General features: G+C 29.6%; 2 protein-coding genes across 2 annotated transcripts; both read left to right on the plus strand.

The window, feature by feature from the left end:
* The first annotated feature begins 15,735 nt into the window (after window positions 1-15,735).
* On the plus strand, window positions 15,736-19,473 carry LOC105785249 (DNA-directed RNA polymerase III subunit rpc4). The gene is made up of 9 exons (XM_012611231.2): window positions 15,736-15,882; window positions 16,017-16,078; window positions 16,192-16,252; window positions 17,139-17,178; window positions 17,706-17,896; window positions 17,998-18,061; window positions 18,248-18,336; window positions 18,426-18,662; window positions 19,183-19,473. Exons 1-9 carry the CDS (start codon window positions 15,847-15,849, stop codon window positions 19,309-19,311), a joined length of 909 nt encoding a protein of 302 aa, XP_012466685.1. The 5' UTR covers window positions 15,736-15,846; the 3' UTR covers window positions 19,312-19,473.
* A 1,228-nt stretch (window positions 19,474-20,701) lies between these two features.
* LOC105785242 (60S ribosomal protein L15-1) lies at window positions 20,702-22,928 on the plus strand. Its single transcript, XM_012611220.2, has 4 exons — window positions 20,702-20,869; window positions 21,228-21,394; window positions 21,985-22,182; window positions 22,446-22,928. The coding sequence occupies exons 1-4, from the start codon at window positions 20,866-20,868 to the stop codon at window positions 22,689-22,691; spliced, it is 615 nt and encodes a 204-aa protein (XP_012466674.1). The 5' UTR covers window positions 20,702-20,865; the 3' UTR covers window positions 22,692-22,928.
* The last annotated feature ends 4,483 nt before the right edge of the window (window positions 22,929-27,411 follow it).

Here is a 27,411-nt window from a genome sequence, read left to right on the forward strand (position 1 = left end):
TCAATTCTAATTCAAATTGGAGCATATTTAACATCAAAATGAATGACTCAATTACATGGTTGATAAAAGATACTAATAATTTAAGGATTCAACTAGAATATTTTAAAGTTTAAGGATCAATTTAAAAAGTAAATAGTAATTTGGAGATCTCTGGTACAAATAATCCAGCAGAATGTTATCTGAAAGTGTGAAGCATGCTAGAAGTAGAGTCGAGTCTTCTGCTTTATGCTTTTCCTTAATTCTTAATTTATTTCATGTCATTTCTTAAAGGCAAGAGTCAAATCCTTCCTCTTTCTATTGACTATTTTACCTATAAAGTCTCATTTCCAACTTTATTTACGAAAATGGACCAATTTTTTCATTATTTATTAGAACCGAAAATGACAAAACACGGTCACATAGGAGCATTTTTGGGTAAAATTTCAGCAAAACACGCCCTTGGAGGAGCGATTTTACCATGTCAGCACAAAACACACTCATGACGTGGAAGCCTTTTACCCCACATTAGCAAAAACACGCTAACATGGGCACACTTTTGCCCGTTCTTAGATTAAATTTTCAAAAAAGGTCATTTTTAAAAAAAATTATAAAAATAGACCAATTTTTTTGAAAACTTACGAGAATAAGCCTTTATAAAGACACAAAGTGGCAATACAATTTTTTGTTTTATTTTAAAGTGTTACCAATTAATATAGAAATAGAACTTACAAAGTAGATCTATATATAGACCCAAAGTCTCATTTTCCTTATTTTCTTAAGCAATATGAGATATGAGACATGTGTATATACAGACTCATGAATACGTTTACAGCTTGTTCCTAAACAATGTGAGATTCCTTCATCTTTTAACTAACAACATAAGATTAAAGGCTACACTATATTTTATATTTTTTACAAAAGTTAACATTTGTTACATTATAAATAAAAATTTTAAACTCTATAAGTAAAAAATTATAAAATATAAAATGAGTATGGTAAAATATTAAAAATAAACATTTTAAAAATACTAATAGTTGAGTGATCATTTTGTAAATTTTATAATTCGATAGCCAAAAATCATAGTTAAGTGACTACTAATGTAATTTAATCTAGATATAAAAATATGAAAATAATTATTATATTTTATGTATATTATATATTTCTATAAAAAACTTATTTAACATAATTATATACTATGTTTAAACAGATTATCTATCAAGTCAAAATACATCTGAAATAAATTTATCAGCATTCATTAGGTGATGAAAATTAAATTAAAATTAGGACTAAAAATTATTGAGTATAGTAAAATATTAAAGTAAATAAATATTTAAAAAGATATATAATTTTTTAAATTACAAAAAATATAGTATTTGAGTACCAAATACTCACCATTTATTTATTAATCAAACATTCATAATATAAAATAAATTAAAAATTAAAATATAACTTCTAAATTTAAATAATGGAAAATCATTTTAAAAATTAGAATTGCATGTATATTAATTTCAAACATTTAAAATTGAATAGAAGATTATTGCATGTACAAGTTTCATATGTGCAATTTATTCTTTTTTAATAGTCCTTTGTATATGCTAACAATTCTAAAATGCAACAAGATTAAAGATCTCAAAAGATAATTTTATAATATGAGAAAATGTTAACAAAATATAAAAAAATAGAAATTGTTTTGTAAAAAATTATAAAATATAGTGTAGCCTTTAATCTTATGTTGTTAGTTAAAGAGGAAGGAATCCCATATTGTTTAGGAACAATTTGCAAAACTATTCATAAGTCTATATATGCATATGTCTCATATCCTACATTATTTAAGAAAATAAGAAAAATAAGACTTTGGGTCTATATAAAGATCTACTTTGTAAGTTTTATTTCCTTATTAATTGGTGTCACCTTAATAAATTTTTTTTTTTTGCTATTTTGGGTCTTTATAAAGGCTTATTCTTTGTAAATTTTCAAAAAAACTGGTCTATTTTTATAATTTTTTTAAAAAATGACATTTTTTGAAAATTTAATTTGAGAACGGGCACAAGTGTGCCCATGTCAGCGTGTTTTTGCTGACACGAGTTAAAACGCTTCCATGTCAGAGCGTTTTGTGCTGACATGGCAAATTTGCTTCCCCAAGGGCGCGTTTTGCTGAAATTTCACTTAAAAACGCTCTTGTGTGAACGCGCTTTGTCATTTTCAGCCCTTTCTGGTAAACAATGAAAAAATTGGCTCATTTCAGTAAATAAAGTTGGAAATTGGCCATTATAGATAACATAGTCCTTTTTATCTAAAGAAAGATTGGGGCTTTAATAATTTAGCCTTTAAAAAGAAAAAAAAAGGCACGATGTTGATTTAAAAACAAAAAGATAAAAGACAATTTTAGTATTTTTTGGTGGTTTTTAAAATGTTTATTTAAAAATTACTAAAAATATATGTCCAAAATGACTACGAATTTGTCTAGGTTCATTTACAATGTGCGTTTTTAGTATTTTTTAATATATTTTAAAAAATTCAAATGATTATGCGACATTCTGATAATCTCTTAATGGTGTTAGAAAAAAAAACTATTTTGTTTGACGAAATTCAAGTTTGAGGAATCATATGAATAGAAAAAAGTTCGAAGACCAAGTTGAGAAAAATTATCAAATTGACGAGAGTAAGGGCTAGTTTAGTATTGCTTTTGAAAAGTTTGGTTTAAGATTTAAGAGTTTAGTATTATTGTGAAAAAAGTATTTTTGAGAAATAAAATGTTCATTTTAGACATGATGTTAAATTAAAAAAAATTAAATGATGTTCTAATTTGTTAATATTATGATATTTCAATAAAATAAAATAAAATAAAATAAAAGTTTATTGTAACTCATCATTAATAATTTGGATATAAAAATATAAAATTGAAGTAATTTTAAGCAATTAATGTTAATTACTTGTAAAAATTTATTTGAATATATAAATCATATTTTAAATATTAAAATAGAGCCATTACAATTTCAAATGTTACATATTTCATATAAATATTACATAAAAATATATTGAATTATAAATGAAGGTTAAAAATAAGGACGAAATCAAAAGTTCTTGATTGGGGACCAAGATAAAATACAAATCATTGAGGGTTAAATCTAAAAAAATTATTGTAAAAAAAAGTTAAATTAAATTGATAATTTTTAACGAAGTTTAAAATTGCAATACAATCCTTTTATTCAGGGGATCAAGGCCCTTACCTGCCTTTTTAGATTGCCCGTCATTGATTTCAAATGTGTTTTTTCTTTTTACATTTAAGTCCAAAATCACTTTTTAATTTAAAAAAATTTAATTTATACTTTTAAAAAGTAAATAACTTTTTCGTAAAAAGAAAAAGAGAGCATGAAAATCATGATAATTATAATAAATTGACAAATTTAAGTGTAATTAAAGAAAAAGGAAGAACAGCCAAAGAGACCGTACTGCCCCTATCATCCCCATCTACATTCAATCCCAACCAATTTGAACGAGTTATTACTTTCAAAGAACTATACAAATTTAATAAAAGCAATCAACTCGTTTATATTTTCTAAACCTTGTTTTCAGTAAAAATATTTTTAAATTTCGAGTGTTTAAATAATTAATTATAATTTTATAATAATTTTATTAAATACCATTTTAGAATTAATTTAAATTATAATAAATAACAACTCATTGCTAATATTATTATATTTTTTGAACAATTAATATAAATTATTTATAATTTATAATTTATACATATGAGGACTATGATTTCACATCAAAATTGATTTGACTTGAAAACGATTTTGAAAAGGAATGAAAAACGAGGCATTAAAGAAGGAAAACCATCACTTGTGGTAAATAAGAGACAATGGTTGGACAAGATTAGCCCACGTCATGGTCGTAAAAATCCATTCTTTTAATTTTATTTTATAAAATTTTATGAAATTAAAATACACATAATGAATAATTTACCATCTCGCTTACATCTTAATTTTATTTTACTTTTAATTTTCAAAATTTAACTGAATGATTAAAATTTTAATAGTATTAGCATCACATTTAACATTGCACTCCATGTATATTAATGTAATTTGCCTAAATTTTGAAGGAGAATGGTTAAAGTGATAAAAAAAGGACTAAGTGATAAAATGAGTAAATATTAGGGCCTAAATTAATAATTATCTAATTTAAAATTGGTATAAAGACAAATTTAGCTCCTCACTTTTACCATTTTGTGACTTTGCCCATTATTCTTTTCTTTCTTTTTTATAGTTTCCACTCTCAACTTCAAATTTCAGTTAAATTAGTTTTTTTAAATAAAAAATTACTTGAATTGCTATAATTTGACGGCACGCATGATAGTCTACCTATATTTCATCTGCTAACATAAATAATTTTAAATATTTTTAAAATTTATTAATAGTTTTATTTTTTATGAATTGTACATGTATTGCATGAGAATGATCACGTCACTATTATTAAAATTTTAATGCTTCAATTAATTTTTTAATTAAATTAAAAATTAAAATTAAAAATTAAAAAATTAAAAAGAAATAAGATAAAAATAAAAAAATAAATATTAAAAATAAAAATTATCATTATGCCTTGAACTTGCTAGAAGTGTACAGTACATATATACCTATGCATTTGTCACTATCAAATTTGAAGGACCAAGAAAGTCAAACATATGCATGCAAACCTGCAATAATTTAATGCTTGGTTGGCCAAATATTATACTGACTACCCTACCCTTAATTGTTTTTGTTTTCATTTTAAGGGGATATAGCTGAGGTCAGTCATGCCTCATGCACATGTTAATGCAACTTAAAAACAAAACAAAAAATTATTACGGTTAAAATATGTCATAAGTCCTTATACTCTTTACAAATTAAGAATTTAGTCTATATATTTTCATTTTTAAAAATTTAATCTTTTTATTTTTCATATTTTAAAATTTTGGTCCAGTTATTAATATTGTTAAATTTTTTGTTAAGTTTATTAATGTGGAATTTTGAAATAATTAAAGAAACTCATTAGGTAGTTATGTAATTAAAACAATGACGTTGTAATAAATCATAATTTAATAAAATACTTTTTAACAATTGGGCTTGAATTTTGAAATTTAAAAAGTAAAAAGAATTAAATTTCTAAAACTAAAATCTAAATTTATGAAAAATATGGGGATTTATGAGATATTTTAACCAAAAACTAAAGTCGGAAGTATTATGGAATGGAGCCATGAGATGAGGTAACCAATGTCGCATGCTGATGTATATATGGTTCATTCGTGAATGCATGGCCTCGAATCGTTATCCTTTTTCAGCTCAATTTGGCAGAATCAAGTAAGGTTCGAGTCATAACTACCCGATGAATAACCGACACGTGATGCAAAAGAGTGGATTGAACCCAAAAATTCATGCAAAAGAGCGCAAGGCGAACTCAAAACCTTTAAGATATAGAAGTTACACAAGTATACACTATAAGTTAGGAGTAACCTGACACTTTAAAAATTAAAATAAATTTCAAATTTCCAGTTAATCGAATTGAGTTATTTGAATAAGTAATTAAGTTTCAAGTTTGAATCGAGTTGAACTTTATAATTATTGAATAACTCACATAACTGATTAGTGTAAATTTATAAAATTCCAAATTATATATATTTTAAAAAAATAAAATTAAAAATCTAAAAATATATCAAAAAGTTCAAAAAATTTTAAAATAATAATTTTGGGTATCTAAATAAGTAAATTAACGATTTAATTCATCGTACTAAAGTATCTTTTTTTAATCTTATTTTACTTTAATAGAGTTTTCAAATATATATGCTTTAAAATAGAATTAGTTATATGATAACAAGATGCTAATTTAATATGTTTAGTTTTTTTTTTAATTTAACTCGAATAATTTTACTTGACGCAATTTAAAAATTTTCAAATTGAGTTAGAATAATAAAACAAGACTCCTCAACTCGATTAACTCAAAATGTTTTCACTCGATTCGATCGAACGCTCATCCTTAATCCATGTTGTATCTTGGTTGCCCAAAATACCTCTATCAAGATACATGAACCTTTTATGTTCAATTTAATCAAACACTCACTCTCCACATGCTTTTACTCTCAAACAACCATGAACCTTTTACTCGCTTTCGCTCTTCGACGACTTTAAAAGATGCTTCTAAACTCTCTTCAAAACCAAAAAGACACATCCTTCAAAATATAAAACTTACATACCATCACTATATACATTTTCGTATCATAGTCTTAAGGCACAAAACTTAGCATTATAACGTATAAACACAACCAAAACTAAAATGGCCTCGAATACATCTAAACCTGTAGTAATGTATGCATTATCATAACTGACGATATACATGACACAACCATGAACCAAAATTAAAATATTCACATTAAAATGGTAGATGCTTTCTTGATTTGACGCAACTCGAAGTACAACTCTTTCTTTTTCTCGAGATCAATTACCTACGTACAAAAACATCAAATTTCATGTGCTGAGCTTTCCTCAAAACTCATACAAACTCTAACATAGGCATATAAAATACTTTATAAGTTATAACTATTAACAGCAAATTTAAATAGTATCTTATGCATTTCATCATTGTGACGTTCTAGGTAGGCTCTCATGTATGCCAACACGTACTCTATTCTAAGATTAATTCGTGTTCTTTAGATGTGGGTTCACTTACATGATGATACGAACACCCCACGTGCAAACTCATACGGAGATGCGAACCCTCCACGCGCGGGCCCACACAAGTGAACTATACAAGTTATCACTGTTAGAGTAAAGAGGATCGAGTCGATCTCAGTCGAATAGTTGAGTAACAGGTCGATAATAGCGAATACCATAACAATGTATCTCTTCAATCTTTTAATTTTTGTTATTAAGCTTTAATCCTTGTATCTCTTGAAATACTATATGTCGTAAAGCTATATGTCACCTTTACGAGTCTATTAGAAAATTTTAACAATCTTTTCTCTTTTTATGCTAAGTATACTATTAAGGACTTTGACTATACTATTGGCTATCATAACTATCTTTATACTCTCTTATTAGCTTTTAGCACTTTGTAAACTTCTTGCCATGTTTTATATTATTTATTTTCATAACAACTTTTATACACTTCTTTTGAACTCTATGATCATCTTTTAGCTTTGAGAACTCTCTTTGTGTAACACCCCTATACTCGACCCGGTCGCCGAGTCAAGGCATCAGGATGTCACATTCGTTACCGAAGCAACTATTGAAAATTTCAAATCAATGTATCATATTATTTGATTAATATAGATCATTAACTCATTTCAGTAATAATTAAATTTACGATAGAACTAATTATGAGTTAAAGGAGCTCATTAAAACATCCACAATTGATCAAAGGCCAAATTGTATAGTTCATAAAAAAATTTGAACTGTCGTCGCGACGTTGGGGTTTCCACATCGTGACATGGTGAACTTGTCATCGTGACGCCGTCTCCATTTTTCTACAAGTTCCACTCTTTATTTTTATTTATTTATTTTTTATATCTTTACCTGAACCGTATTCAGATGTCATAACCGCCACTTCATTTTACATATCATCCACTTACATCTATTTCTAATCTCAAGTCCTCATAAAAACTCAATCAAAGATAACAAAGTTTACAAAAATTAACACAAATATTAAAGTTTTACAAATAAGACCATTGGAGGACTTGCAATTTCAAAGTAGTTTACCCACTTTATGTATATTTCATAATTATTTCTAAATTGTGCCAATCAATTTAATTCTTCATAAAATTTTAGAATTCAATATCACATCAATTAACAATTATTCACTTATTATTTTATCAATTCGTTTAAACATATTCACATGTATTAATCATTCCATCACTTACAACCATTTGAAATATTTCAAATTCATCTACTATATATATTCATATATATTTTCCTCCTCCTCCTCTCCATTCCACATCCTTTATGTATATATTTATTAGAATCTTTAGTTTTAGTATATAACATGCTTATATGTAACATTGTCTATAATTCCACTATTTACTTATATGTTCATATCAAAGTTGTCCACTTGAATCATAGTCACTAAATTATTTATATCTTGAGCTACGAAATTCAAATTAAGATCCTCTTGATGTTTTTGAAACTAGGCTCAGAGATATCTTTTTATCATAAAAATTTTAGAATTTATAATTTAGCCAATCAAGACGATAAATTACTCAAATTTGTCCCTATTACATTTGCTTTGTGACTTGACCTTTCTTTACTAAAAATTAATTATCTCTTAGTACGGGGTTTGGATGATTTTTTTCGTTTTTTCTATTGAAAATAGACTCATTAATAATTTAAACATATAAATTTAAACTCATAATCATTTTTTTTACAATTTTTATGATTTTTCAAAGTCAGAACAGGGGAACTCGAATCCACTCCGACCTTGTTTCATGAAAATTAATATATCTCAAACTATAAAATCCCTTTTCTTTCACCGTTTCTTCCATATGAAACTAGACTCAATAAGCTTTAATTCCATATTTAATTAAATATCTAACTAAAGTTCTATAATTTTAGGTGAATTTTCAAAGTTAAGTCAAACTGTTTTAATGAAAATATTTTCTTTTCCAAGGTTCTTTGCACTATCTTTCATTCAATCACACATAATTGCCATAGTTTTGATTACTATACAATTTAGCCACTTATGTTTATGTGTAGATTACATATTCATTTCTTAATCTTAGTACTTTTCACCATACAAATTACATTCTCTCTTACCAATTTAGTGTTTTAAGTCTATTCTTCATCAAATACTTTCTATTTCTAGTATTTAGATTAAATACATGTTTCATACATCTCACTAAAACATCTTTAACTCAATCTATTGAAATACAAGTAGGTTTAATGTGAAACTTACCTCCTTTGTCAAGAATTTCTTCATTTCTTCTTCATTTCCATGCATTTCTCAACTTTCATCTACTATTTTCTTGCTTCTAAATTGATGAACATATTCTCTAGAATATCTACTTCATCTTCTCTCTTTAATATCTAAGGAAATTTTCAAAAAATTTGGGTAAAAATGTAAGTTTTCATGGCAAAGGACTAAATTGTAAAGAAAAGAAAACTTCCTTTCTCACCCTTTGGCTCACGTTGGAAAGATGATAAATTTCCTTCATCCTTCCTTTCTTTTTATACTACCATTTTCTAAATAAAATAATAATAAATATCTAAGTAAAATATTAATAAAATAATATTTAACTAATTAATTAAAAAAATTACCAAAATATCATCAACATCATCATTACATTCTAGAATTCTCCCTCTTTCTAATTGACCATTTTACCCTTTATGATCTTTCAAAATTCCATCCTTGAATCATCACTTAATTTGGTAAAATTGCAATTTAGTCCCTCACAATTCTTCACCTATTCAATTTGGTCCCTACATGTCAATTCCATATCTTAGTAAATTGGATTATATTCACTTTTGGTCCTTCAAATTTCTCATTTTTACACTTTGATCCGCTAAATTTTGAATATTTACACTTGAGAAAAAACTTTTCACATATTTACGATTTAGTCCCTTCCTTAATACATCATGTCATGCTTCTTGATTTAACTCTCTTTTGAGATCTTGCAACTTTCATTTTCTTTGATCTTATGCCTTATTTCGTTAAGATTTTATCTCATATTATTTACGACCAAAGGGGTTTTGAGGTTGTTACACTTTGTATTTTATGAAGCTTTAGAGAATTTTTCTTGGTCTTGGATCTTTATCTATGTATGTTTTTACCAAAATTTTGGTAAGCCTTGAGAAAATTTTTGACTATGCTATGATCTTTCCCTTAAGTAATACTGTAACGACCCAAAATCCGTGGGCACCGGAAAAGTATATTATCGGGCTTCCGTCTTAGTAAAATGAGTCATAAATAATTATTAGAAGTAATTATGAGTTTAGTTGAGTGCTTAATTAGGTGAATTTAGTCTAATTAAGAATAATTAGGAGAAAAGGATCAAATCGAATAAAGAGTGAAAGTCTAATTATAAATTAAAAGAAAGTAAAAAGGGCTAAAGTGACAATTAAGCCACTTACATGGAAAGAGGCGGCATACATGCGTTAAATTCAAGACTTATTTAAGTTATATATAAATATTATATGTATATAATAATAATTATTATTATTATTTATTTAAATTGCAATTTATATTAATTGTATTATTTTATTATGGAATAAATTAAAATTAAGACAAATGTGTGGTGATAAGATGGTACAAGTGTAATAATGTATAAATATACACTTGTATTATAATTATTAATTACTTAAAATTTAAGTAAAATATATTAATTAATTAATTAATTATATTATGAGATTTTTATTTGGTAAACAAATTAAATAGTGACAATTGTATGGTGTTGATGGTGTACAAATGTGAATATATGATTGAATATTTAATAGATATTTAGAATAAATATATTATTATAGTATAAAGTAAATAAAATAAAAGGAAATAAAAACAAAGCAAAAGAAAAGAAACAGAATAGAAAGAACAAAGAAACAGAGAAAGAGACGAAACAGAGGAGAAACAGGGGAGAAAGAAGAAAAAGAAAGAAAAAGGGAAAATAGGGTTTTTAAAGCTTGGAATTTAACTTGGTAAGTCAATCAAGTCCTTTTCTTTTAATTTGGATGTTTTAGAAGTTTAAAACAAAGTTTTGTTGAAAATAAGTTGAGGTTTTGGAAGTTAATAGATTTTTTTTTAGTAGGGTTTATGTTGATTAAATGATGGAATTAAGGGTTTAATTGATAGTAATTTTGTTTGGAATTGAATAACGGATTGAATTGTAAACTAAACTATAAATTTTGAAATCTAAGGATTAAATTGAAATAAATTCGAAATTATGAAAATATGATAAAAATTAGATAATTAAATGTGAGTTTGGCAAGAAATTGAGTAGTAAGAAGGTATGAATTGAGAAAAGAAAGTATATAGGTTTAGTTAGGATTAAATTGAAGTTAAAGTAAAAGTTAGATGAAAATTTCAGCAAATAATTTGTGTTATGCTAATGATTATGGAAATTATCTTAAATTTTTTCGTAGCTAATATCGCACCGAGGCATCCACAAGGAAAGGAAAAGAAAAAGTGGTCGAGGAATAAACACGAGAATCACGGTTTGTATCACTATAATTCATATATATTTTGTTATTATTAAGTGTTTAATTTGCTAATTATGTGTGGTAAGTATTATAAGGTAAGTGTTTAATAAATGATAATTTATAATGTGGTATTGAAATTTAAACCAAACCGAATGAATTATGAAATCTTGGATATTGTTTTGAGTCTTGTGTGAATTGTGAAAATCTGAATATTGTTATGTATATTGCATTAAATTGTGAAATTACTGAAGTAATAAATTCTTGTATCTTGTGAAACTGATTGAAATAAGGAATTTATAATCGATACTGAACTAAGATGGAAATTGTATTGAAAAGTGAATTAAATACCCTATTAACTAGTCGGGCTAGTCGGATATAGTTGGCATGCCATAGGATATGGAAGAGTACGGGGTATTTGCCACCATCGATTAGGCACTTATGTGTAGAATCTTTATCTTATTCTTATCGTATTCGGTTCGGCACTTTGTGTGTCGAATATTATTCTTATTCTGCAATTCTGGAATTCATCATTTCTTGGTGTGTTTGGTTGGAACGTGTATCCATGAGTCCGAGTCAAGTTAATAGGGATAAATGAAATAAATTCTTGATAAAAACTAATCTCGAATGATATATTATATGTGAAGAGTGAAATTTTAAATAAAGAAATAAGAATGATATTTATATATAATTAATTGCTAATATTAAAAGATTGAATTGTTTCTTAGTAGTGATAATTGTAATGAAAAGTATGTGTGTGATTTAATGTATTTAATTATAAATTGAATTATAGTGATACCATGAGTATATGCATACTCGGTGTCGCAGTTGTTTCCGTCTTGCAGTTGTAGAGGTCAAGTACTGATCCAGCATCCAAAACCAGACCCGACTTCAGCAAACTTTTGGTGATGTATATTTTCCTTGGTAATGTGGCATGTACATAGGATGTGTATAAATGTTATTATGTTTTAGTATGAATGATTAAAAATGTTAGTAGTATAAGTTTATGAATTATAATGAAAGAAGTTTATCGATCTTTATTTAATTTATTACATTGTTAAATTTAAATTGATATTATGTTGATTAAGTTGATTAGAAGGTATTTAGAATAGGAATTGAGAATGTGAAATGAATTGGTTGAATTGGTTGAGATTGGAAATACTATGGTTTTAATTGCAGGAGGTATTATGCAAAAATAAGCCAAAATGCTGCCGAAATTTTGTAAAAAAAAAAAAAAATCTCGGAGTATTTGAACGAGTTTCATTTCACTTTTTCATTCATGTGTTGAACTTCAAAAGTTTATTATATGGATTTAGTTATACAATTATATTACAATTGCTATTTTATTATGAATTATTCGTAAACTGTTTGATATGTCTGGTAATGCCTCGTAACCCCGTTCCGGTGACGGTTTGGGGTTAGGGGGTGTTACAAATACTATAATGCACTATATTTCCATCTATCATACACAACAATATACATACATATATAACGGTTTAGCCAATAATAGTATTATAAAGGCTCTTGTATTAGGAGGTAGATTACATTTTACTCCCTCTACTCAAAAAATGAGCAAATTGGGACCTCATACATTATATAAAATAGTAAATTAATCCTTTATGTTAAAATTTTTATCTATTTGTACTGTTAAAAACTAGAGTGGCTAATAAAATCATAAGATAATATAACACATGGCGTGCCACATGTACCTCATGCTGATCAATTTTTAATAGTAAAAATAGATGGAATTTTTAATAGAAGAATTAATTTGCTCTTCGATCTAACGTAGAAGAACTAATTTCTCCATATTTTGAGTAAAATAGGCAAAATGTAATCTAAATTTTAATACAAAAGAAGAATTTTAATGAGCAACATTTGGCCTTAGGAGGAATTTTAACAAACAACCATATCGGATTACATCGATTTTACCACACGGGTATTTGGTTCACAAGGCTGGCCTATGTTTTACAATTTCGCTGCTCCTTCTACAAGGTTATTCGCTGCAAATCTTTACCTTCCATAAGCCTATTCGACTGGTGAGCAATCCAATATTTAATCGATTTTCTATTGGCATGCAAATTATAACCAAAACTAATTCCTACTAGTTTACCAACTTTCTTCTAATGTTAAATAATATTTTTATAAATTTTAAATATTTTTTTAGATTTTATATATTTTAAATTTTAAAATAATAATGTAAAATTTTAATATTTTATTAAAAATTTAAAATTATTAAAAATATTAAAAAATATGCCTAGAATGAACCGCACAAATAGACTGAATCTAGGTTTATTCTCTATATATAAATTTTATATATTTTATAAGTTTATTTTTTATCATATCTCAAAATGTGAGGTTTCTTTGCCATTGATATTGGTCGTTAATGTCATGTCAAATATTTTCAAGTACCTAAAAAAACCCGATTGACTTATAATTTTTAAATTTAGATATTAATTATGTAAAAAAAAATTTAGGCACCAAATATGTACAAATTGCCACCTCAACCCAAAGTTGCTTGAGCTTGTGAAATAGATTCTTTTAACAAAGAACTCCCTCGATTAGACATTAACTTTGACATGACTTTATAAGCAAAATTATAACAACCAATGGGTTAGGGCATTGACTAATTTTTTGTGTATCAAAACATTACACAATAAATTTAGAGATAAAAGAGGAGAAGAAAGGGAAAGAAAGAAATAAGAACACAAGATAGAAGGAAAAGTGATGTCCACGAAATCAACTAAAAATTTGACTAAGGTAAGTGCACCTATCAATTAATAGTATAGTTAGATTCCATCTGCCACTATTCATCTAAATTACACAATTTCTTCACTTAGTATCTTGATCCGTAAAAATCCCTAAATTATACTAATATCTCTCTTCAAGAATAAGAGCAACTGACTCTAGGTTGATTAATTGAAATTTCTTTCTAATTAAAACTCCTATTATCGCATTAACTCGATATATGGATTCCCCTATTAGATTTGACTCTAATTCAGTAGATTTATATCATCCTATTACTAGGATTGCATGCAACTCCACTCAATTACGCAAGATCTACTCTTAAACGGAAGCTAGTCCTCCTCTGATTTATGCATATCAAACATAGATCCATTATAGGGTTCATCTCCTTAGTTATTTAGAAAATTAGTTCATGATAGTAAATAAAAATATCCAAAATATAGTATAACCACAAGAAGCAAAGAAACTGATAATAATCTTCAAAGAAATCAAAAAGGAATGTTCAATTTGGATGGAAATCTGCTTTAGAATTAGCTTCAATGGTATTTTTCGAGTTGTTTTCTTGAGTATCCTATGACGGCTCACTCCTATCTTCTTATTTTTGACATATATAAGTCTTAGAATGACTGAAAAACCTAAAAATTACATTTTTCCACTGTTCGGAGTGCAATTCGCAAAATCAACACAGTCGTGTGGAATGGTCCAACCCATGTGGCTCTGTAACTCGCTTTGATTTTTCGATTTTCGCTCATTTTGCTCTCAAATGCTCTTCTAAGTATAAAAACATGAATTTAAAGGATTACGAGCTTAAAATTCACCGTTTACATAAAATAGTCATCCAAAAACACATTAAGAACGAGGATAAAATATATTACTTTTAACACTTACCAAAAAGAAAGAAAGAGTTAAGAAGAAGACATTTCTATTTCATGAATGACTACCTCTTTATAACTAGCTTTATCTGTGGTGTTATTCTCAATATTACCCATTAGTGACTTATACAATACTATTTAACCTATACAAATATTAATACTGTAGCACTATTTGGTATCAAGACAATATTGGTAGGAAGTTCATCTGTGTTGAAGAATCTTTTACCATGAGAATGACATCTTCCTTGATTTCATCCCCGAAAGCATGGTAAAAAAGATTGGAAAAGCCATCCAATCCTAGGGATTGCACTGCATTAAGATTGAAAATTGTGAGATTTCTTGCTTCAATTTCTCATTAATTTTTCTGGATATAACATGATCAATCACGTGTTGCTTAGACAAAAGATTCCGAAAATGTGCTATGAGGAAACCTTTTATCTCATATTCACCACTAATGCAGTTCCTAATGTAGGTCTTGATCCTATTCATTTTGTTGTTCATTACAGTTCCATAAAAATCACTAATATATAGTATTATTCTAATAATTTCTCTTTTAGGATTCTTAAAACAAAATTAAATAATTTGAGTTAATCGAGTTATTCGGATCAACTCGAATAAAAAATCGATTCTTTCGGTTTAACTCAAATATGAATTACACAATTTGAGTTATCCAAAAATTTGAATAAGAAAAGGCAAAACTCTGTACTTCGTCTACTTGTTAAATAATCGGTTTATGTAAACACAACATTAAGCATAAATAATAGGATTCGTTAACTCGACTTAAAATTTTTTTGACTCGATTCAATTTGAAAAAATTTTAAGTTGAGTTTAGTTGCTAGAATAGGATTTGTCAACTCGACTAACTCAAAATTTTTTGACTTGATCGAATGCTCACCCCTAAATAAATTAATATACAATTAATGTACAAAATTTAGAGATAGATAAAATAAAAGTACAAACGTGACATAAAGTTTGTTAGATCCTAGTGGTAAAGTCATTGTTTCATCCTCGAGGTCTGGGGTTCGAAGCTTCCCTTTTCACTTTTTTGATAATTTTTTTTGTCTTCCCTGCTTCGTCTTCTTTCTACCGGAAACTCTGAAACCGCCATGGATGTTGACGGGCCTTCCTCTGGTCGGCGAAAGGTAAAAAAACATCATAATAATTTTCTCAGTTTTCTTCCACGATTTTTTTATTCCGTCGATTATCGAGATCTCGAGATGTAACGTTTTGATCTAGTTAAATTTGTCATGGTTTAACCTTGCTGTTCTTTTTCCAGGTCCGATTCGCTCCTAAAGCTCCTCAATCTTCAAGAAAGCCCAAACTCGCTGTTGCCAAATCGTATAATTCCTATTTCCCCCCTTTTTCTTTTCTCAGTTTTCTTTTTTGGTCTCTCTAATTCTGTATTCATACTTCAAATAACGCGTAAATTTTATTCATCGGTCAAAATGCAGTGAAACGAGTGATGAAGATGAAGAAGCTGCTCAGGCGCAATATCTTCTTGGACGTTTCAACGTACGTAATTTTGCTGCTTCTTTTTTTTGCTAATATTGTATCTTGATTTTCTGTTCTCTTTAAATTCAGGTCCTTGGTTCATTTTGGCCGTAATATTTTCCATGCTAGGGAGTTGATTTATTTGGCCGTATAAATAATCTGTTTACCTTGTTTTTATTATATTATTACTTGTAAGTCACTACTACCACTACCAGTAGGGGCTGTTTGTACAATTGACGCATACTTGTTTATTCAATATATATTGCAGAATTTATGATTTTTTTAAAATAATAATAATCTGGATGTGGCATTAGCTTAATAGTAAGGTTCACATCGTGACAACCTTTGAGTCTTATTTTGTATGAATCATGTGTAGGATTTATTCGGATTTTGTTCTGATTTAAGTTTGGACATATTTCAGTTATCAATTTTTAGTAGTTGATTGATTTTGGCTTCAGATGTGTATTACTTGTATTTGTAATATCATTTATGATAATTTTTACACATTATTTTTGCTAAATAAAATAAATTAATTATATATATATTTTGGATCAAAATTTGATTAGCATTTGTGTGAAAACAAAATTTCTTTTTCAAAATATACTAAAAGTAAAGTAGTATACATGTGGACCATAGAAGGTTTAGTGATGCCGGAAATTTTCTGAATTTTGACATTGCAAAAACATTTGTTTCATTCATGTTTCTGCCTGCATTGCCAAACGGTGGCGAGCAGCATATAATATCCCTAGATTGAACAAACACCCTTTGTTCATTTTCACAACAAAAAGTTAATACATGAATTGAATGGCTTTTATTCTATGAGTAAGATAAGTTTTTGTGCCATTTGCATCCAAGTTGTTTACATTCTTTGGCCAAAAACTCATATGTTTGCTGTTGCATTTTGCAGGAGAATCTAACGCGACAAAAGCCGAAAGTTGAGAAGAAATGTAATCCCTTATGAGCTTTTCTTTCATTTCTGTGTACTAGTTTTTGTACAGGAATCATAGAATAGATTGATGATAGCAGGCTTATAATCATATAAACTAGCAATGAATACCCTTCATATGATATCTTCTTGTAGGCATATAAAGTGTTCTATAATTTCTCTAGGTATTTTCTGCTAGGTAGTCAAGGTAAAGCCTAATTGGTGCCTAGCTTTGTCCTGCAAAAATCTGGTCCCTGAGTTTAATCCTTCTTTCCCGACTCGAAGTTGACATGAAATCTGTGAAGATAGATAATGAAATTCAGTAGCATACTAACTAGCTTTTCGTAAAAGACGAGCAAAAAAAAAAAAAAAAACCATTGTGAGGTTAGAAGAAAGCATTTAGGTACGGTTGAAATGCATGACTTATTGTTGTGGTTTAGATAAGTTTACATGATGAAGGATTATAAGAGCTCCACCTTTATATTCTATTAGCTATTTCGAGTTTGCACGGAATTTTCTGCTGGTAATTTTCAAATTTTGAGTCTGCAGCTTCAGTGCAAATTGCATTTGGTCCTGGAGCCCCATCATCCACTTCATTGAGGTCATATGGCAATAAAAGAGCTGGTAGAATCCTAGATGATTCGTCTTCGACTTCCAAAGAAGATTGCACTGATATATGTTCTTCAGATGCTATTGAAGCACCAGCCCCAAGAGTCAAGAGTGAATACAGAGAACCATGGGTAAAATTTTGCCTTTTGTTCATGTGTCCGTGAATGAGAGCAACCTCCTGCCTGCATTCGTCTCTTACGAACTGGCACTGATTGGTTCCATGACATTGCAGGATTACAACCGCACTTACTATCCTACTACCCTTCCTCTGAGAAGACCTTACTCGGGTGACCCTGGTAGGTTTTCTGCGTCGAAAATGAGTCAAATGAACTCCAAAAGTGTCTTCTTACCTTCCCTGGAGGCAATTTGAGATAATATTACTCTTTTCATTTGAATGAAACCTGTGTTTGCAAGTACTAGTCATACACTTTTGCCTGTTTGAACTAATATGTATTGAGCATGTTTTCGTGTCTTGCTTGTAGAACTTCTAGATGAAGCAGAATTTGTAGAGACTGCTAAAAAGGAATATGATGAGACAACTATTAATCCTGCATCAGATCTTGGGCTACTGGTTGGTGATTATATTAATAATAATGTTCCAACCCCTTTAAATTCTACATTTGTGAGAAAAGTATCTAAAATAATGATAATTGGTGACAGGAGGAAGGTGACAAACAAAAGATGCTCTTCTTTCAGTTCCCCGGAAATCTTCCTAGAATTAAGCAACCAGTTAGCAAGAAGGGGAAAGAGAAAGCTGAGCACTCGGTATCATCTGATAGGTTTGGAGCTTTAAAGAAAGGATGCCGGTTGGAAGAGCTGCCGGAGGGATATGTGGGGAAAATGCTGGTTTACAAGAGCGGAGCGGTCAAGTTGAAGATAGGAGAAACACTCTTTGATGTAAGTCTTAAATATACCTTGCTTGATACTTACCGAAGCATAACCTATACATGCATTTACCGAAATCAGAAATTACTACAACTCAAAATAATTCGAACTCAAAATGATCCCAGAATGACCCATAACTTAAAATGATCTAAACATGAAAATGCTCCAACAAGTAACCCAAAATGACACAGACACAAGTGTCAAACCCATCGAACAAACCCGAAATGACCCGACTAGCAGGCCCAAATAGCTAGAATACAAGAGTGACCCAAACTCAAACATGAAACGATATGAAAATTTTAAATCCAAAATTGACCTCATTCTAAACCAATCCAATCCTCCCTATTGACAGGTTTACTAAACATTCCTAATCTGTATCATCTTTTTGTGCATTTCTCCATGGATTGCAGTGACAGTTTGATCTATGGATGTGGCTTCCAAGTTTTATCTATTGGTGCTTATGCATATTGTAAAGAATTTTAGTAATAAATATATTTTGATGGAAGCTTATAGGTTAAGAAATTAAATGCAGGCATCGACTGGTGAAGATTGTGTGTTCGCACAGGATGTTGCTGCCTTCAATACCGCAAGCAAACAGTGTTGTGTCATTGGTGAGGTTGGTCAACGGGTAGTTGTCACTCCGGACTTTAGTTTTCTTTAGGAATGTAATAATTGTAAGAAGAAGAAGAAGAAGAAGAAGAAGAAGAAGAAGATATCCTGTGTTATCCAATCTGATTTACTATTTTGAATAGAATATTTAAACTCTCAAATATGCTATATGTGAATTCGATGTTAGTAAATTAAGAAATTTTAGATCTTAAAATAGTTTATTATTAAATTATATATGTTATACATGTCTCGTCAAAGTAGGTCTTGCCAATCATGTTTAAGACAACCTTGTCTATGGACGACTTCTCAATAAGGTTGATCTTCGCCAATACCTACGTGATCGATACATAAAATGCATTTAATCTATCTCACCAAGATAGGTGTTGAGCCCCTTCCTCACATGAACCACACATGAAACTCCATCAGTTCCATATTAATTTATTCACAGTCTGGATTACTAAATCCATCAATCTCATCACTGTTTAGTTAAGAAGGTTATGATGCACGTAAGGAGCCAACCAATGCAAGGCCAGCATACACGTGTCTAGGCCTCAGGATAAGAGGACAATCAACATCGTTGCTAAATATCCTTCTTTGGCTATAAGGAGTCTTGCTTTTTGAACCTTTTCTTTTTGTTATGTGCTTATCTTGTTGAACCTCCATTTCAAGCAGCTCTTAACACACTTTTATTGTGTGAACCGTCATTTTCCTTCGTTTTATGTTCAACAATTGGTGTAGCGGCTCTTAACACACCACTATATGAACTATCATTTTTCTCTTTTTTTTACCCACAAGAATTTAGTGCAATGAGTGTGGATGACATGACTCATCTGATGAGAACCCTTGAACCTTTTCTTCTTCTTATGTACTTAGATTGCTCAACCTCCATCTCAGCACACCTCCACCATGTGAATTGTTATCTTTCTTCTTCCTCATTTCACCCTCAACAATTTGATACAATGCGCATGGACAACATGTTTAATCCCGACAAGAACATCTCCAAGAATTCCACTGCTACAACCAATCCCACCACATAAACTTTCAGATTGGCCAAGCGGCTATCAGCGCACTTCCATGATGGGCATCAATTACGTACTTCTTTTTCTTTTTCCTTTATTTCACTCTCAACAATTTAATATGATGACTCTCAACATCCCTCCACAGTGTGAACCATCATCTTCCTCTTTTCACACTCAACAATATTTCACTAAATATTTTGACTTAGAAAATTTGAAAATTTTAGACAAGAAAATTCAACAAAATTTGTACCTACTAGTTTAGTGTTATCAAACTATATTTACAAATACGAATTTAAATATTTGATGAGATAAAAGGGAAAATAGGGTTGGCCCAAAACATTTCAAATTTTAAAAAAATAAACAGGTCGGGGCCCCATTTCAAACATGGTCCGAAAGATAGGATCGATCCAACAGCCCACTTGAACAGGACCAAACAATGGGGGTAAATTTGTCAATTCAAATAACCTTTGTCATGCCTTCTAAAACCCTAATGAGAGATTCCGACTTCTTAAGTATATAATATTATTTCAAATTGGGCAGCAGCTCCTTCTAAACCCAAATCAGACACCGCAGGAGCTCAATCTGCCATGGGTACGCTATTTTTCTTTACCATTTCGCATCTATTAATCATTATTCTAACAACTGTTTTAATTTCTCATTTGCTTTCTCGTTTGATGTTAATATGATAAATTGAAATCTGGGGTTTGTTTATTTGTTTATGTAAATTAATCGGTTTTTTCCTCAGCTTGATTTAATGTCCTTTAATTAGAATCTAGAAGCTTGCTAAAGCTTTGGTTTTTACTGATTAGGTTCTCAGCTTTCGTTTTTAGATTCAAAGACTAGTTTATGAGAAATGGTTTATTTATTTATTTATTTAGATGTTTGTTTTGGTATTTTGGGTTATGATTTGTGGCGATTTTAATTTTTGTTGTGATTTTTGTGAAATTAGGGGCTTACAAGTACGTGTCAGAGCTATGGAGGAAGAAGCAATCCGATGTGATGAGGTTCTTGCAGAGGGTGAGGTGCTGGGAGTACCGTCAGCACCCTTCCATCGTGCGAGTTAACCACCCAACTCGCCCTGACAAGGCTCGTCGATTAGGGTACAAAGCCAAGCAGGTAAATTGATGTATCATTTTTCTTTAAATATTGTTTTATGCTACTGCAACCTTATAAGGTCTGATTTTTTATATTGTATTTTTTAATTTATTACATACGTGTTGTCGTAGTTGTAACACATTCTAGTTTTAAGATTATCCTTTGTTTTCAAAACTGCATATTGAAATGTTCATCGAATTAAAAGCCACAAGAGAAAGAATTCCAAAGGAAACTGAAGCTTCGGGTAGGGAAACTTTTTTTTATCCTGAGATTTGAAAACCAGAAGTGCATGGTGACTGGAGTTCTAAATTATTCTTAGTGTTAAATAGATTTACTAAGTGCCTAGTTCAACTTCTATGCATGCAAGGACAATTTTTTCCTTGTTTTATTTGTATTCACTTAACTGGGAATTTCTGCTTCTGGATAAAGCTGGGGTGGTAATGTTTCTACCTGATTAATGTCTGATGCCTTGTTAGTCTTTTAATATTCTTTAAACTCCTACATATTTACAGTGGTATCTTGATTTCATTTGTGCGGTAAGGACATTCAATGTGTTGTTAATACTTTCTCTGCGTGTATGTTGTATTTGGTGGCTAATCTTCTTTTAACAGGGTTATGTTGTCTATCGTGTCCGTGTAAGGCGTGGTGGGAGGAAGAGACCAGTTCCTAAGGGTATTGTATATGGAAAGCCAACAAACCAGGGTGTTACCCAGCTGAAATTCCAACGTAGCAAACGATCAGTTGCAGAGGAACGAGCTGGCCGGAAGCTTGGTGGTCTTAGGGTCGTGAACTCTTATTGGATCAATGAGGTGAGTTTTAGAGCCGAGCCCAATTTATTAACATTAGTTATTCATCTAAAGAACAATGACTGATTAATTCCATTGGCAACATTTTATTCTCATAGCATAATGAATAGCACTAAACAAAGTTATATCTTGCATCTTTAGATTTTATATCTATTTTGAATGGGAATCAATTCACACCAATCAATTGTATTGATTTTAAAATGGAGTTTGATGCTCAACTCTTTGTGGGTGCTTAATGTTCCGATTTGTTTCCTTTTTCTTTGTAGGATTCAACTTACAAATACTTTGAAGTCATATTAGTCGATCCTGCTCACAACGCTATCCGCAATGACCCAAGAATCAACTGGATCTGCAATCCGGTTCACAAGCACAGGGAACTCCGAGGACTGACCTCTGCTGGCAAGAAATACAGGGGTCTTCGTGGCAAGGGGCACTTGCACCACAAGGCTCGACCTTCAAGGAGGGCAACCTGGAAGAGAAACAACACACTCTCCCTTCGCCGCTACCGTTGATCCCCTGGACCGTACTTGGTGTTTTTGTTACTGCTATCTTGGCTTCATTACTATTGTAGGGTTTATAAGAATTTTGAGACAGTTATATTGTGGGTGGGACATCTTGACAATCTTCTATGTTAGAGGCTATTGAGATTTATGTGCTCACTGAAAATGTCCAATGCTATTGTCATATTGAGATTGTGTTGTTTGAATTTTTTTTATTAAATACTAGAAATGGGATTTTAGTTTTTACCATTTTTATTGCTTTTATGGCATCAAAATACGTAAATATATAAATGTTGAACTATTATCATATCATGGCTGGGCCTGGCATGAGCCGTCAGGACTCAGGATTGTTTCTTTTCTTAATATTTCTATTATTTTATTACTGTGTGTGTGTGCGCATTGAGCTGTGATGCAATGTCACCCTTTTTAACTCGTTAGCACTTTGTAGGTAGTACTAGTAATTAGATGGTTTTGTCTTGAAAGAAAGTTAGCAAATAAGAGTCATCATTACGATTTTATAGTAGTTGTATCCAATTCAATTTCAACTAACAAAATCAGCATAATCATAAGATCTAGTTATGTCTGGTTTCATAATTCCACATTCTAAAACAAAATTATGCTTCATCAAATTTTACTATCATGAATGGTTTAGTGTTTCACCATGCCTCTAAGATATTACCCCTTTTTTCTTTTCTAATTTTCAGCTACCTTTAATTCATTAAACCCCTCACAAGGAACGCATTTCTCACATTTATCTCCTCGAGATTACAACCTCTAGGTACAAACTGAACTAGTTCGTAATCGACACAAATATTACTACCTAAATTAAAACAAATTAGGTACATTATTATATGTTATTGGTATAAAGTTGGGATAGTGGTGGTAGGTGACAGTTCATCTAATGGTGGAGAGCCATAAGTAAGTAGAGGTGGTCGAGATTTGAGTTCTATTGAGATATTGAAGTTTGAGAGTGGGAAGAGAGATAAGAGTGTGATAAAAGAGAAAAACCTCTATATATTTGTGAGCCTTAAAAGGGGAGTTTTTAGTTATCCTCCTAGACATCACATGTCATCCTTATATTAGTTTCGTACTCGTTTAAACTCAATTGACCTATTGTTGTGTTGTTTTCGTAAGTATGGACTATCATGTTAGGACGATGGATATATGTGATATACAGATAACAAAATATTTTGTCCATGCCAGTAGTATGGTCCTTATGGTGTCAGTTTACAAAGTCTTGGGTTTATGAAGTTACAAGCTCACAGAATTTGGAAGTCACGAGGTCTTGGTCTAGTAGGTGTTCTTAGTTTACAAGAAAATTATAATTCGTGACATTAACCAATCAAACTAATAAGAAATTAGATAAACTCACTAAATATAAATATAACATATTCATAAACCTTGTACAAATATATATATATATATATAGTTCCTTAACAAAAATATTTAGTATGACATCAGCTAAATTAATATGAAAATTCAAGAGTAAATCTTGGTTGAATCCCCCACTCCAAAAAAGAAAGGACAATTATCATCCCATAGCCATATCTTGGACTTGGTGAGACAAATATTGAGATGCCCTTTGTCTAGATAGGTGCTAAAATCTAGTTAATAAAATAATCTACCTCAAACACCCAATTTGACTGATTATCATCATTTGGGTCTTATTCTAATTTGGTATTAACACTTTTTATTGTTAATATCTTTAATTATTCAAAATGGAAAAAAGAAAGTGAAAATTCTTTAATTAGTCAAATGAGTTTATGAAGCAACAAACAACTTCACCTATCTCTAGAGCTAAAAAGTAACTGTAAATTATGGGGTTACAATCTTGAGAAAAGAAGAAAGAGATAAATGCCTTTTAGATGTTAAAATGAATTTTAATCATTATTTTATACAAGTTTTGATAAAAAAATTACCATGATAATATTTTTTTATCTTTTATATAAAAAAGAACGAAAATTCTAAACCTAGAATAAATTTAAAAATTCGACAAATGGTGGGATTTGAACCTATAACACCAAAATACCGAAGATTCAATTTTACATTCAAATCAAAATCTTGTTAGATTTTTACATAAAATTTTTATAAATATAATTTTACTTAATTTTTTCATCCATATTGTGAACGTGTTATAATTTAATATGTTCTTAAGAGTCAAAATCATGTTACTTATTCTTAAGAAAAAAGATAATGTTTTTAAATATGGTATGAAAATTTAGAAAAATTTAAGATATTAAATCAATATTTTTTCTAAATTTTTAACAAGAAATTTACTAGAACAATTTGCTATTAAGGCTAAAATATTATATATATTTATATGGTTAAAATATGCCGTTAATTTTTTATTTTGGTAAAATTGAGATTTAATAATTATATTAAGAAACTAAAAATTAGTCATTTTACTTTTTTAATTTTAAAACTTTAGTCCAATAATTAACATTGTAATACCCTAAAATTTTGGTTTCTAAGAAACAACAAGTATTTTAAAGGAGAGTTAAATATTTGGATAAAAAGTATGAATAATGAAAGTTAGTAAGGATTAAATTGCAAATTTTAAAAGTTGAAGGACTAAAAGTTAAATTTACCATTTTAGAGAAAAGGCAAAATTTTAGAATTTTTTCATGAATGTGACACGGAGATATATTGATATGTGGAAATTGGAAATTGAGATAGTGACTAAATTGAATAAAATAGAAAAGTATAGGGACTAAAGTGTAATTTCCCATTTTTATGGAGGAGGATCTAAATGTAAATTTTCCATATTTAATTGATATTTAGAGAAAAAAGGATGGGATTAAAATCCCATATCTGAGGAAAGTTTGTCAAAATTTATAGAAATTAAGGTTGAAAAGTGTTAAAATTTGATTGGATGATGAAATAAGTGGACTAAAACAAAATCAAAAGGAAAAGTGTAGAATTTTCTACACAATTGAAAGGCTGACAGGTAGCAGCTAGGGGCAGCAAAAATAAAAGGGAAAGAAAAAAAGGAAGGACTAGGAGTGTAATTATACCAAGAAAATGTCATGAATCAAGAATAGAATGGTAGAGAAAGTCAAGGGAAAAATAATCATTTTTTAAATAAGATAATTATGAAAAAAAAATCATGGTTTTTGGAAAAATATGATCCATTGGATGAGATTGAAAAATAAGATGAAATCTTAGCTATTTGATTAAAATGATTAAAGTTAGAATTTTATATATTAAAAATAAAATTTTATTATTAAATTAGTTGAGATATTTTGATGAAGAAATGAAGAAACTTCTTTATCTTTTATATAAGCGGTTCACGCCACTTTCAAGAAAAAAAAAAAGGGGAGAGAAACTTTAATTTTTATACAATTTGGTCCTTTGTCATAAAATTTCACTATTTCACCTCAAAACCTTGAAAATTTTCATAGCCATCAAAGAGATAAGATGAAGTACAGGTCTAGAAGAGTTTGTATAACATCTTAGAGGCAAGAAGTAAGAAATTAGAAGAAAAGAGAGTTGGAAGAAAAGTGAAAGATTGCGATGAGAATGAGAAAGGAAGAGAACAAAAGCAAAGAAAGTGAGGTTTTGGCTAAAAGAGATGCAAGTATTTAATTGAATTCAAGTTGGTTTGTTTTAATTTGAATATTTGAGTAAATAATTAAATAAGATAGGATTAAGACTAGGCATAATTGCAAAAAAAAAAAACCCTCAACGTTTGGGGCTTTTGGTTTTGTGCCCTTAACCTTTTTATTTTTTGGTTGACACCCTCAACGTTACGATTTTTTCAAAAATCAGCCCACTTTTAACGGTCAATGTGAGCTGACCTTTAATCAAATTGTAGGTCAATATAGTAGCCCATGTGACATGCCACATAAGCACACGACGTCATAAATGACATCATCTATTTAACAAATTTTTTTCTCTCATTCTCTCTCTTGCCAAACACCATTTTTCTTTTTCAAAACATATGGTTGGCTCATTTCGTCTACAAGAATCTCCATTACCATGATTATAATCATACTTTTGTGCAATTTTTGTAAACCCACACCACACTTTCAACTTAAAATCATCCACTGTCGGCTGCCATTTTTTTCTCTGATTTTTTCTCTTGCCAAACACCATTTTTCTTCTTCATTACCTAACCTCCAAACCATCCTTGTTTTACTATCCTGTTTCTGTTCCCATCCCTCACTTTCCTATTTTATTACTACTTTCTATCTAACAATCATAAAAGCAGCTGATGGGAAAATCCAAATCATTTTTTTATACAGACTAACCAATTTGTCCAACATAATGGAAACAAGATACACTATAATTACAATATCATGAAATAATATGCTGCACAAGTTTCAGAAACCTGTTTCGATATCTATTTACAATGATGGCTGTGGAACACTGGTTAATCTTTCAGCTTTTTCTGCACTGCAAGCAATCCAATCCATTCCACTTCATTCCTTGTACCTATCCCTTCCAACTTCATTTCTATGTGAGGGTCAAATTGACAATAAGTTTATAAAACAGAGTACAATATTTATAAAATGAAACTCAACACGCATGCGTGAATTGTTAGCTCCATTCGTACCTGAGGGTAGCAATTTTGGCAGATGGTAGTCTGAATGGTTCTATGTACCACAATCTCGCATAAGACTTTCGCCCGTTGAATATTATTACACACATGAAGAGAATCTAAAGACTAAAATCATGAAATAGAGTAGTACAACATTAATATTTAATGCTTGTTAATCCAATAATCCCATTT

Source organism: Gossypium raimondii, chromosome 7 (assembly GCF_025698545.1).
Source record: "Gossypium raimondii isolate GPD5lz chromosome 7, ASM2569854v1, whole genome shotgun sequence".
NCBI lineage: Eukaryota > Viridiplantae > Streptophyta > Magnoliopsida > Malvales > Malvaceae > Gossypium > Gossypium raimondii.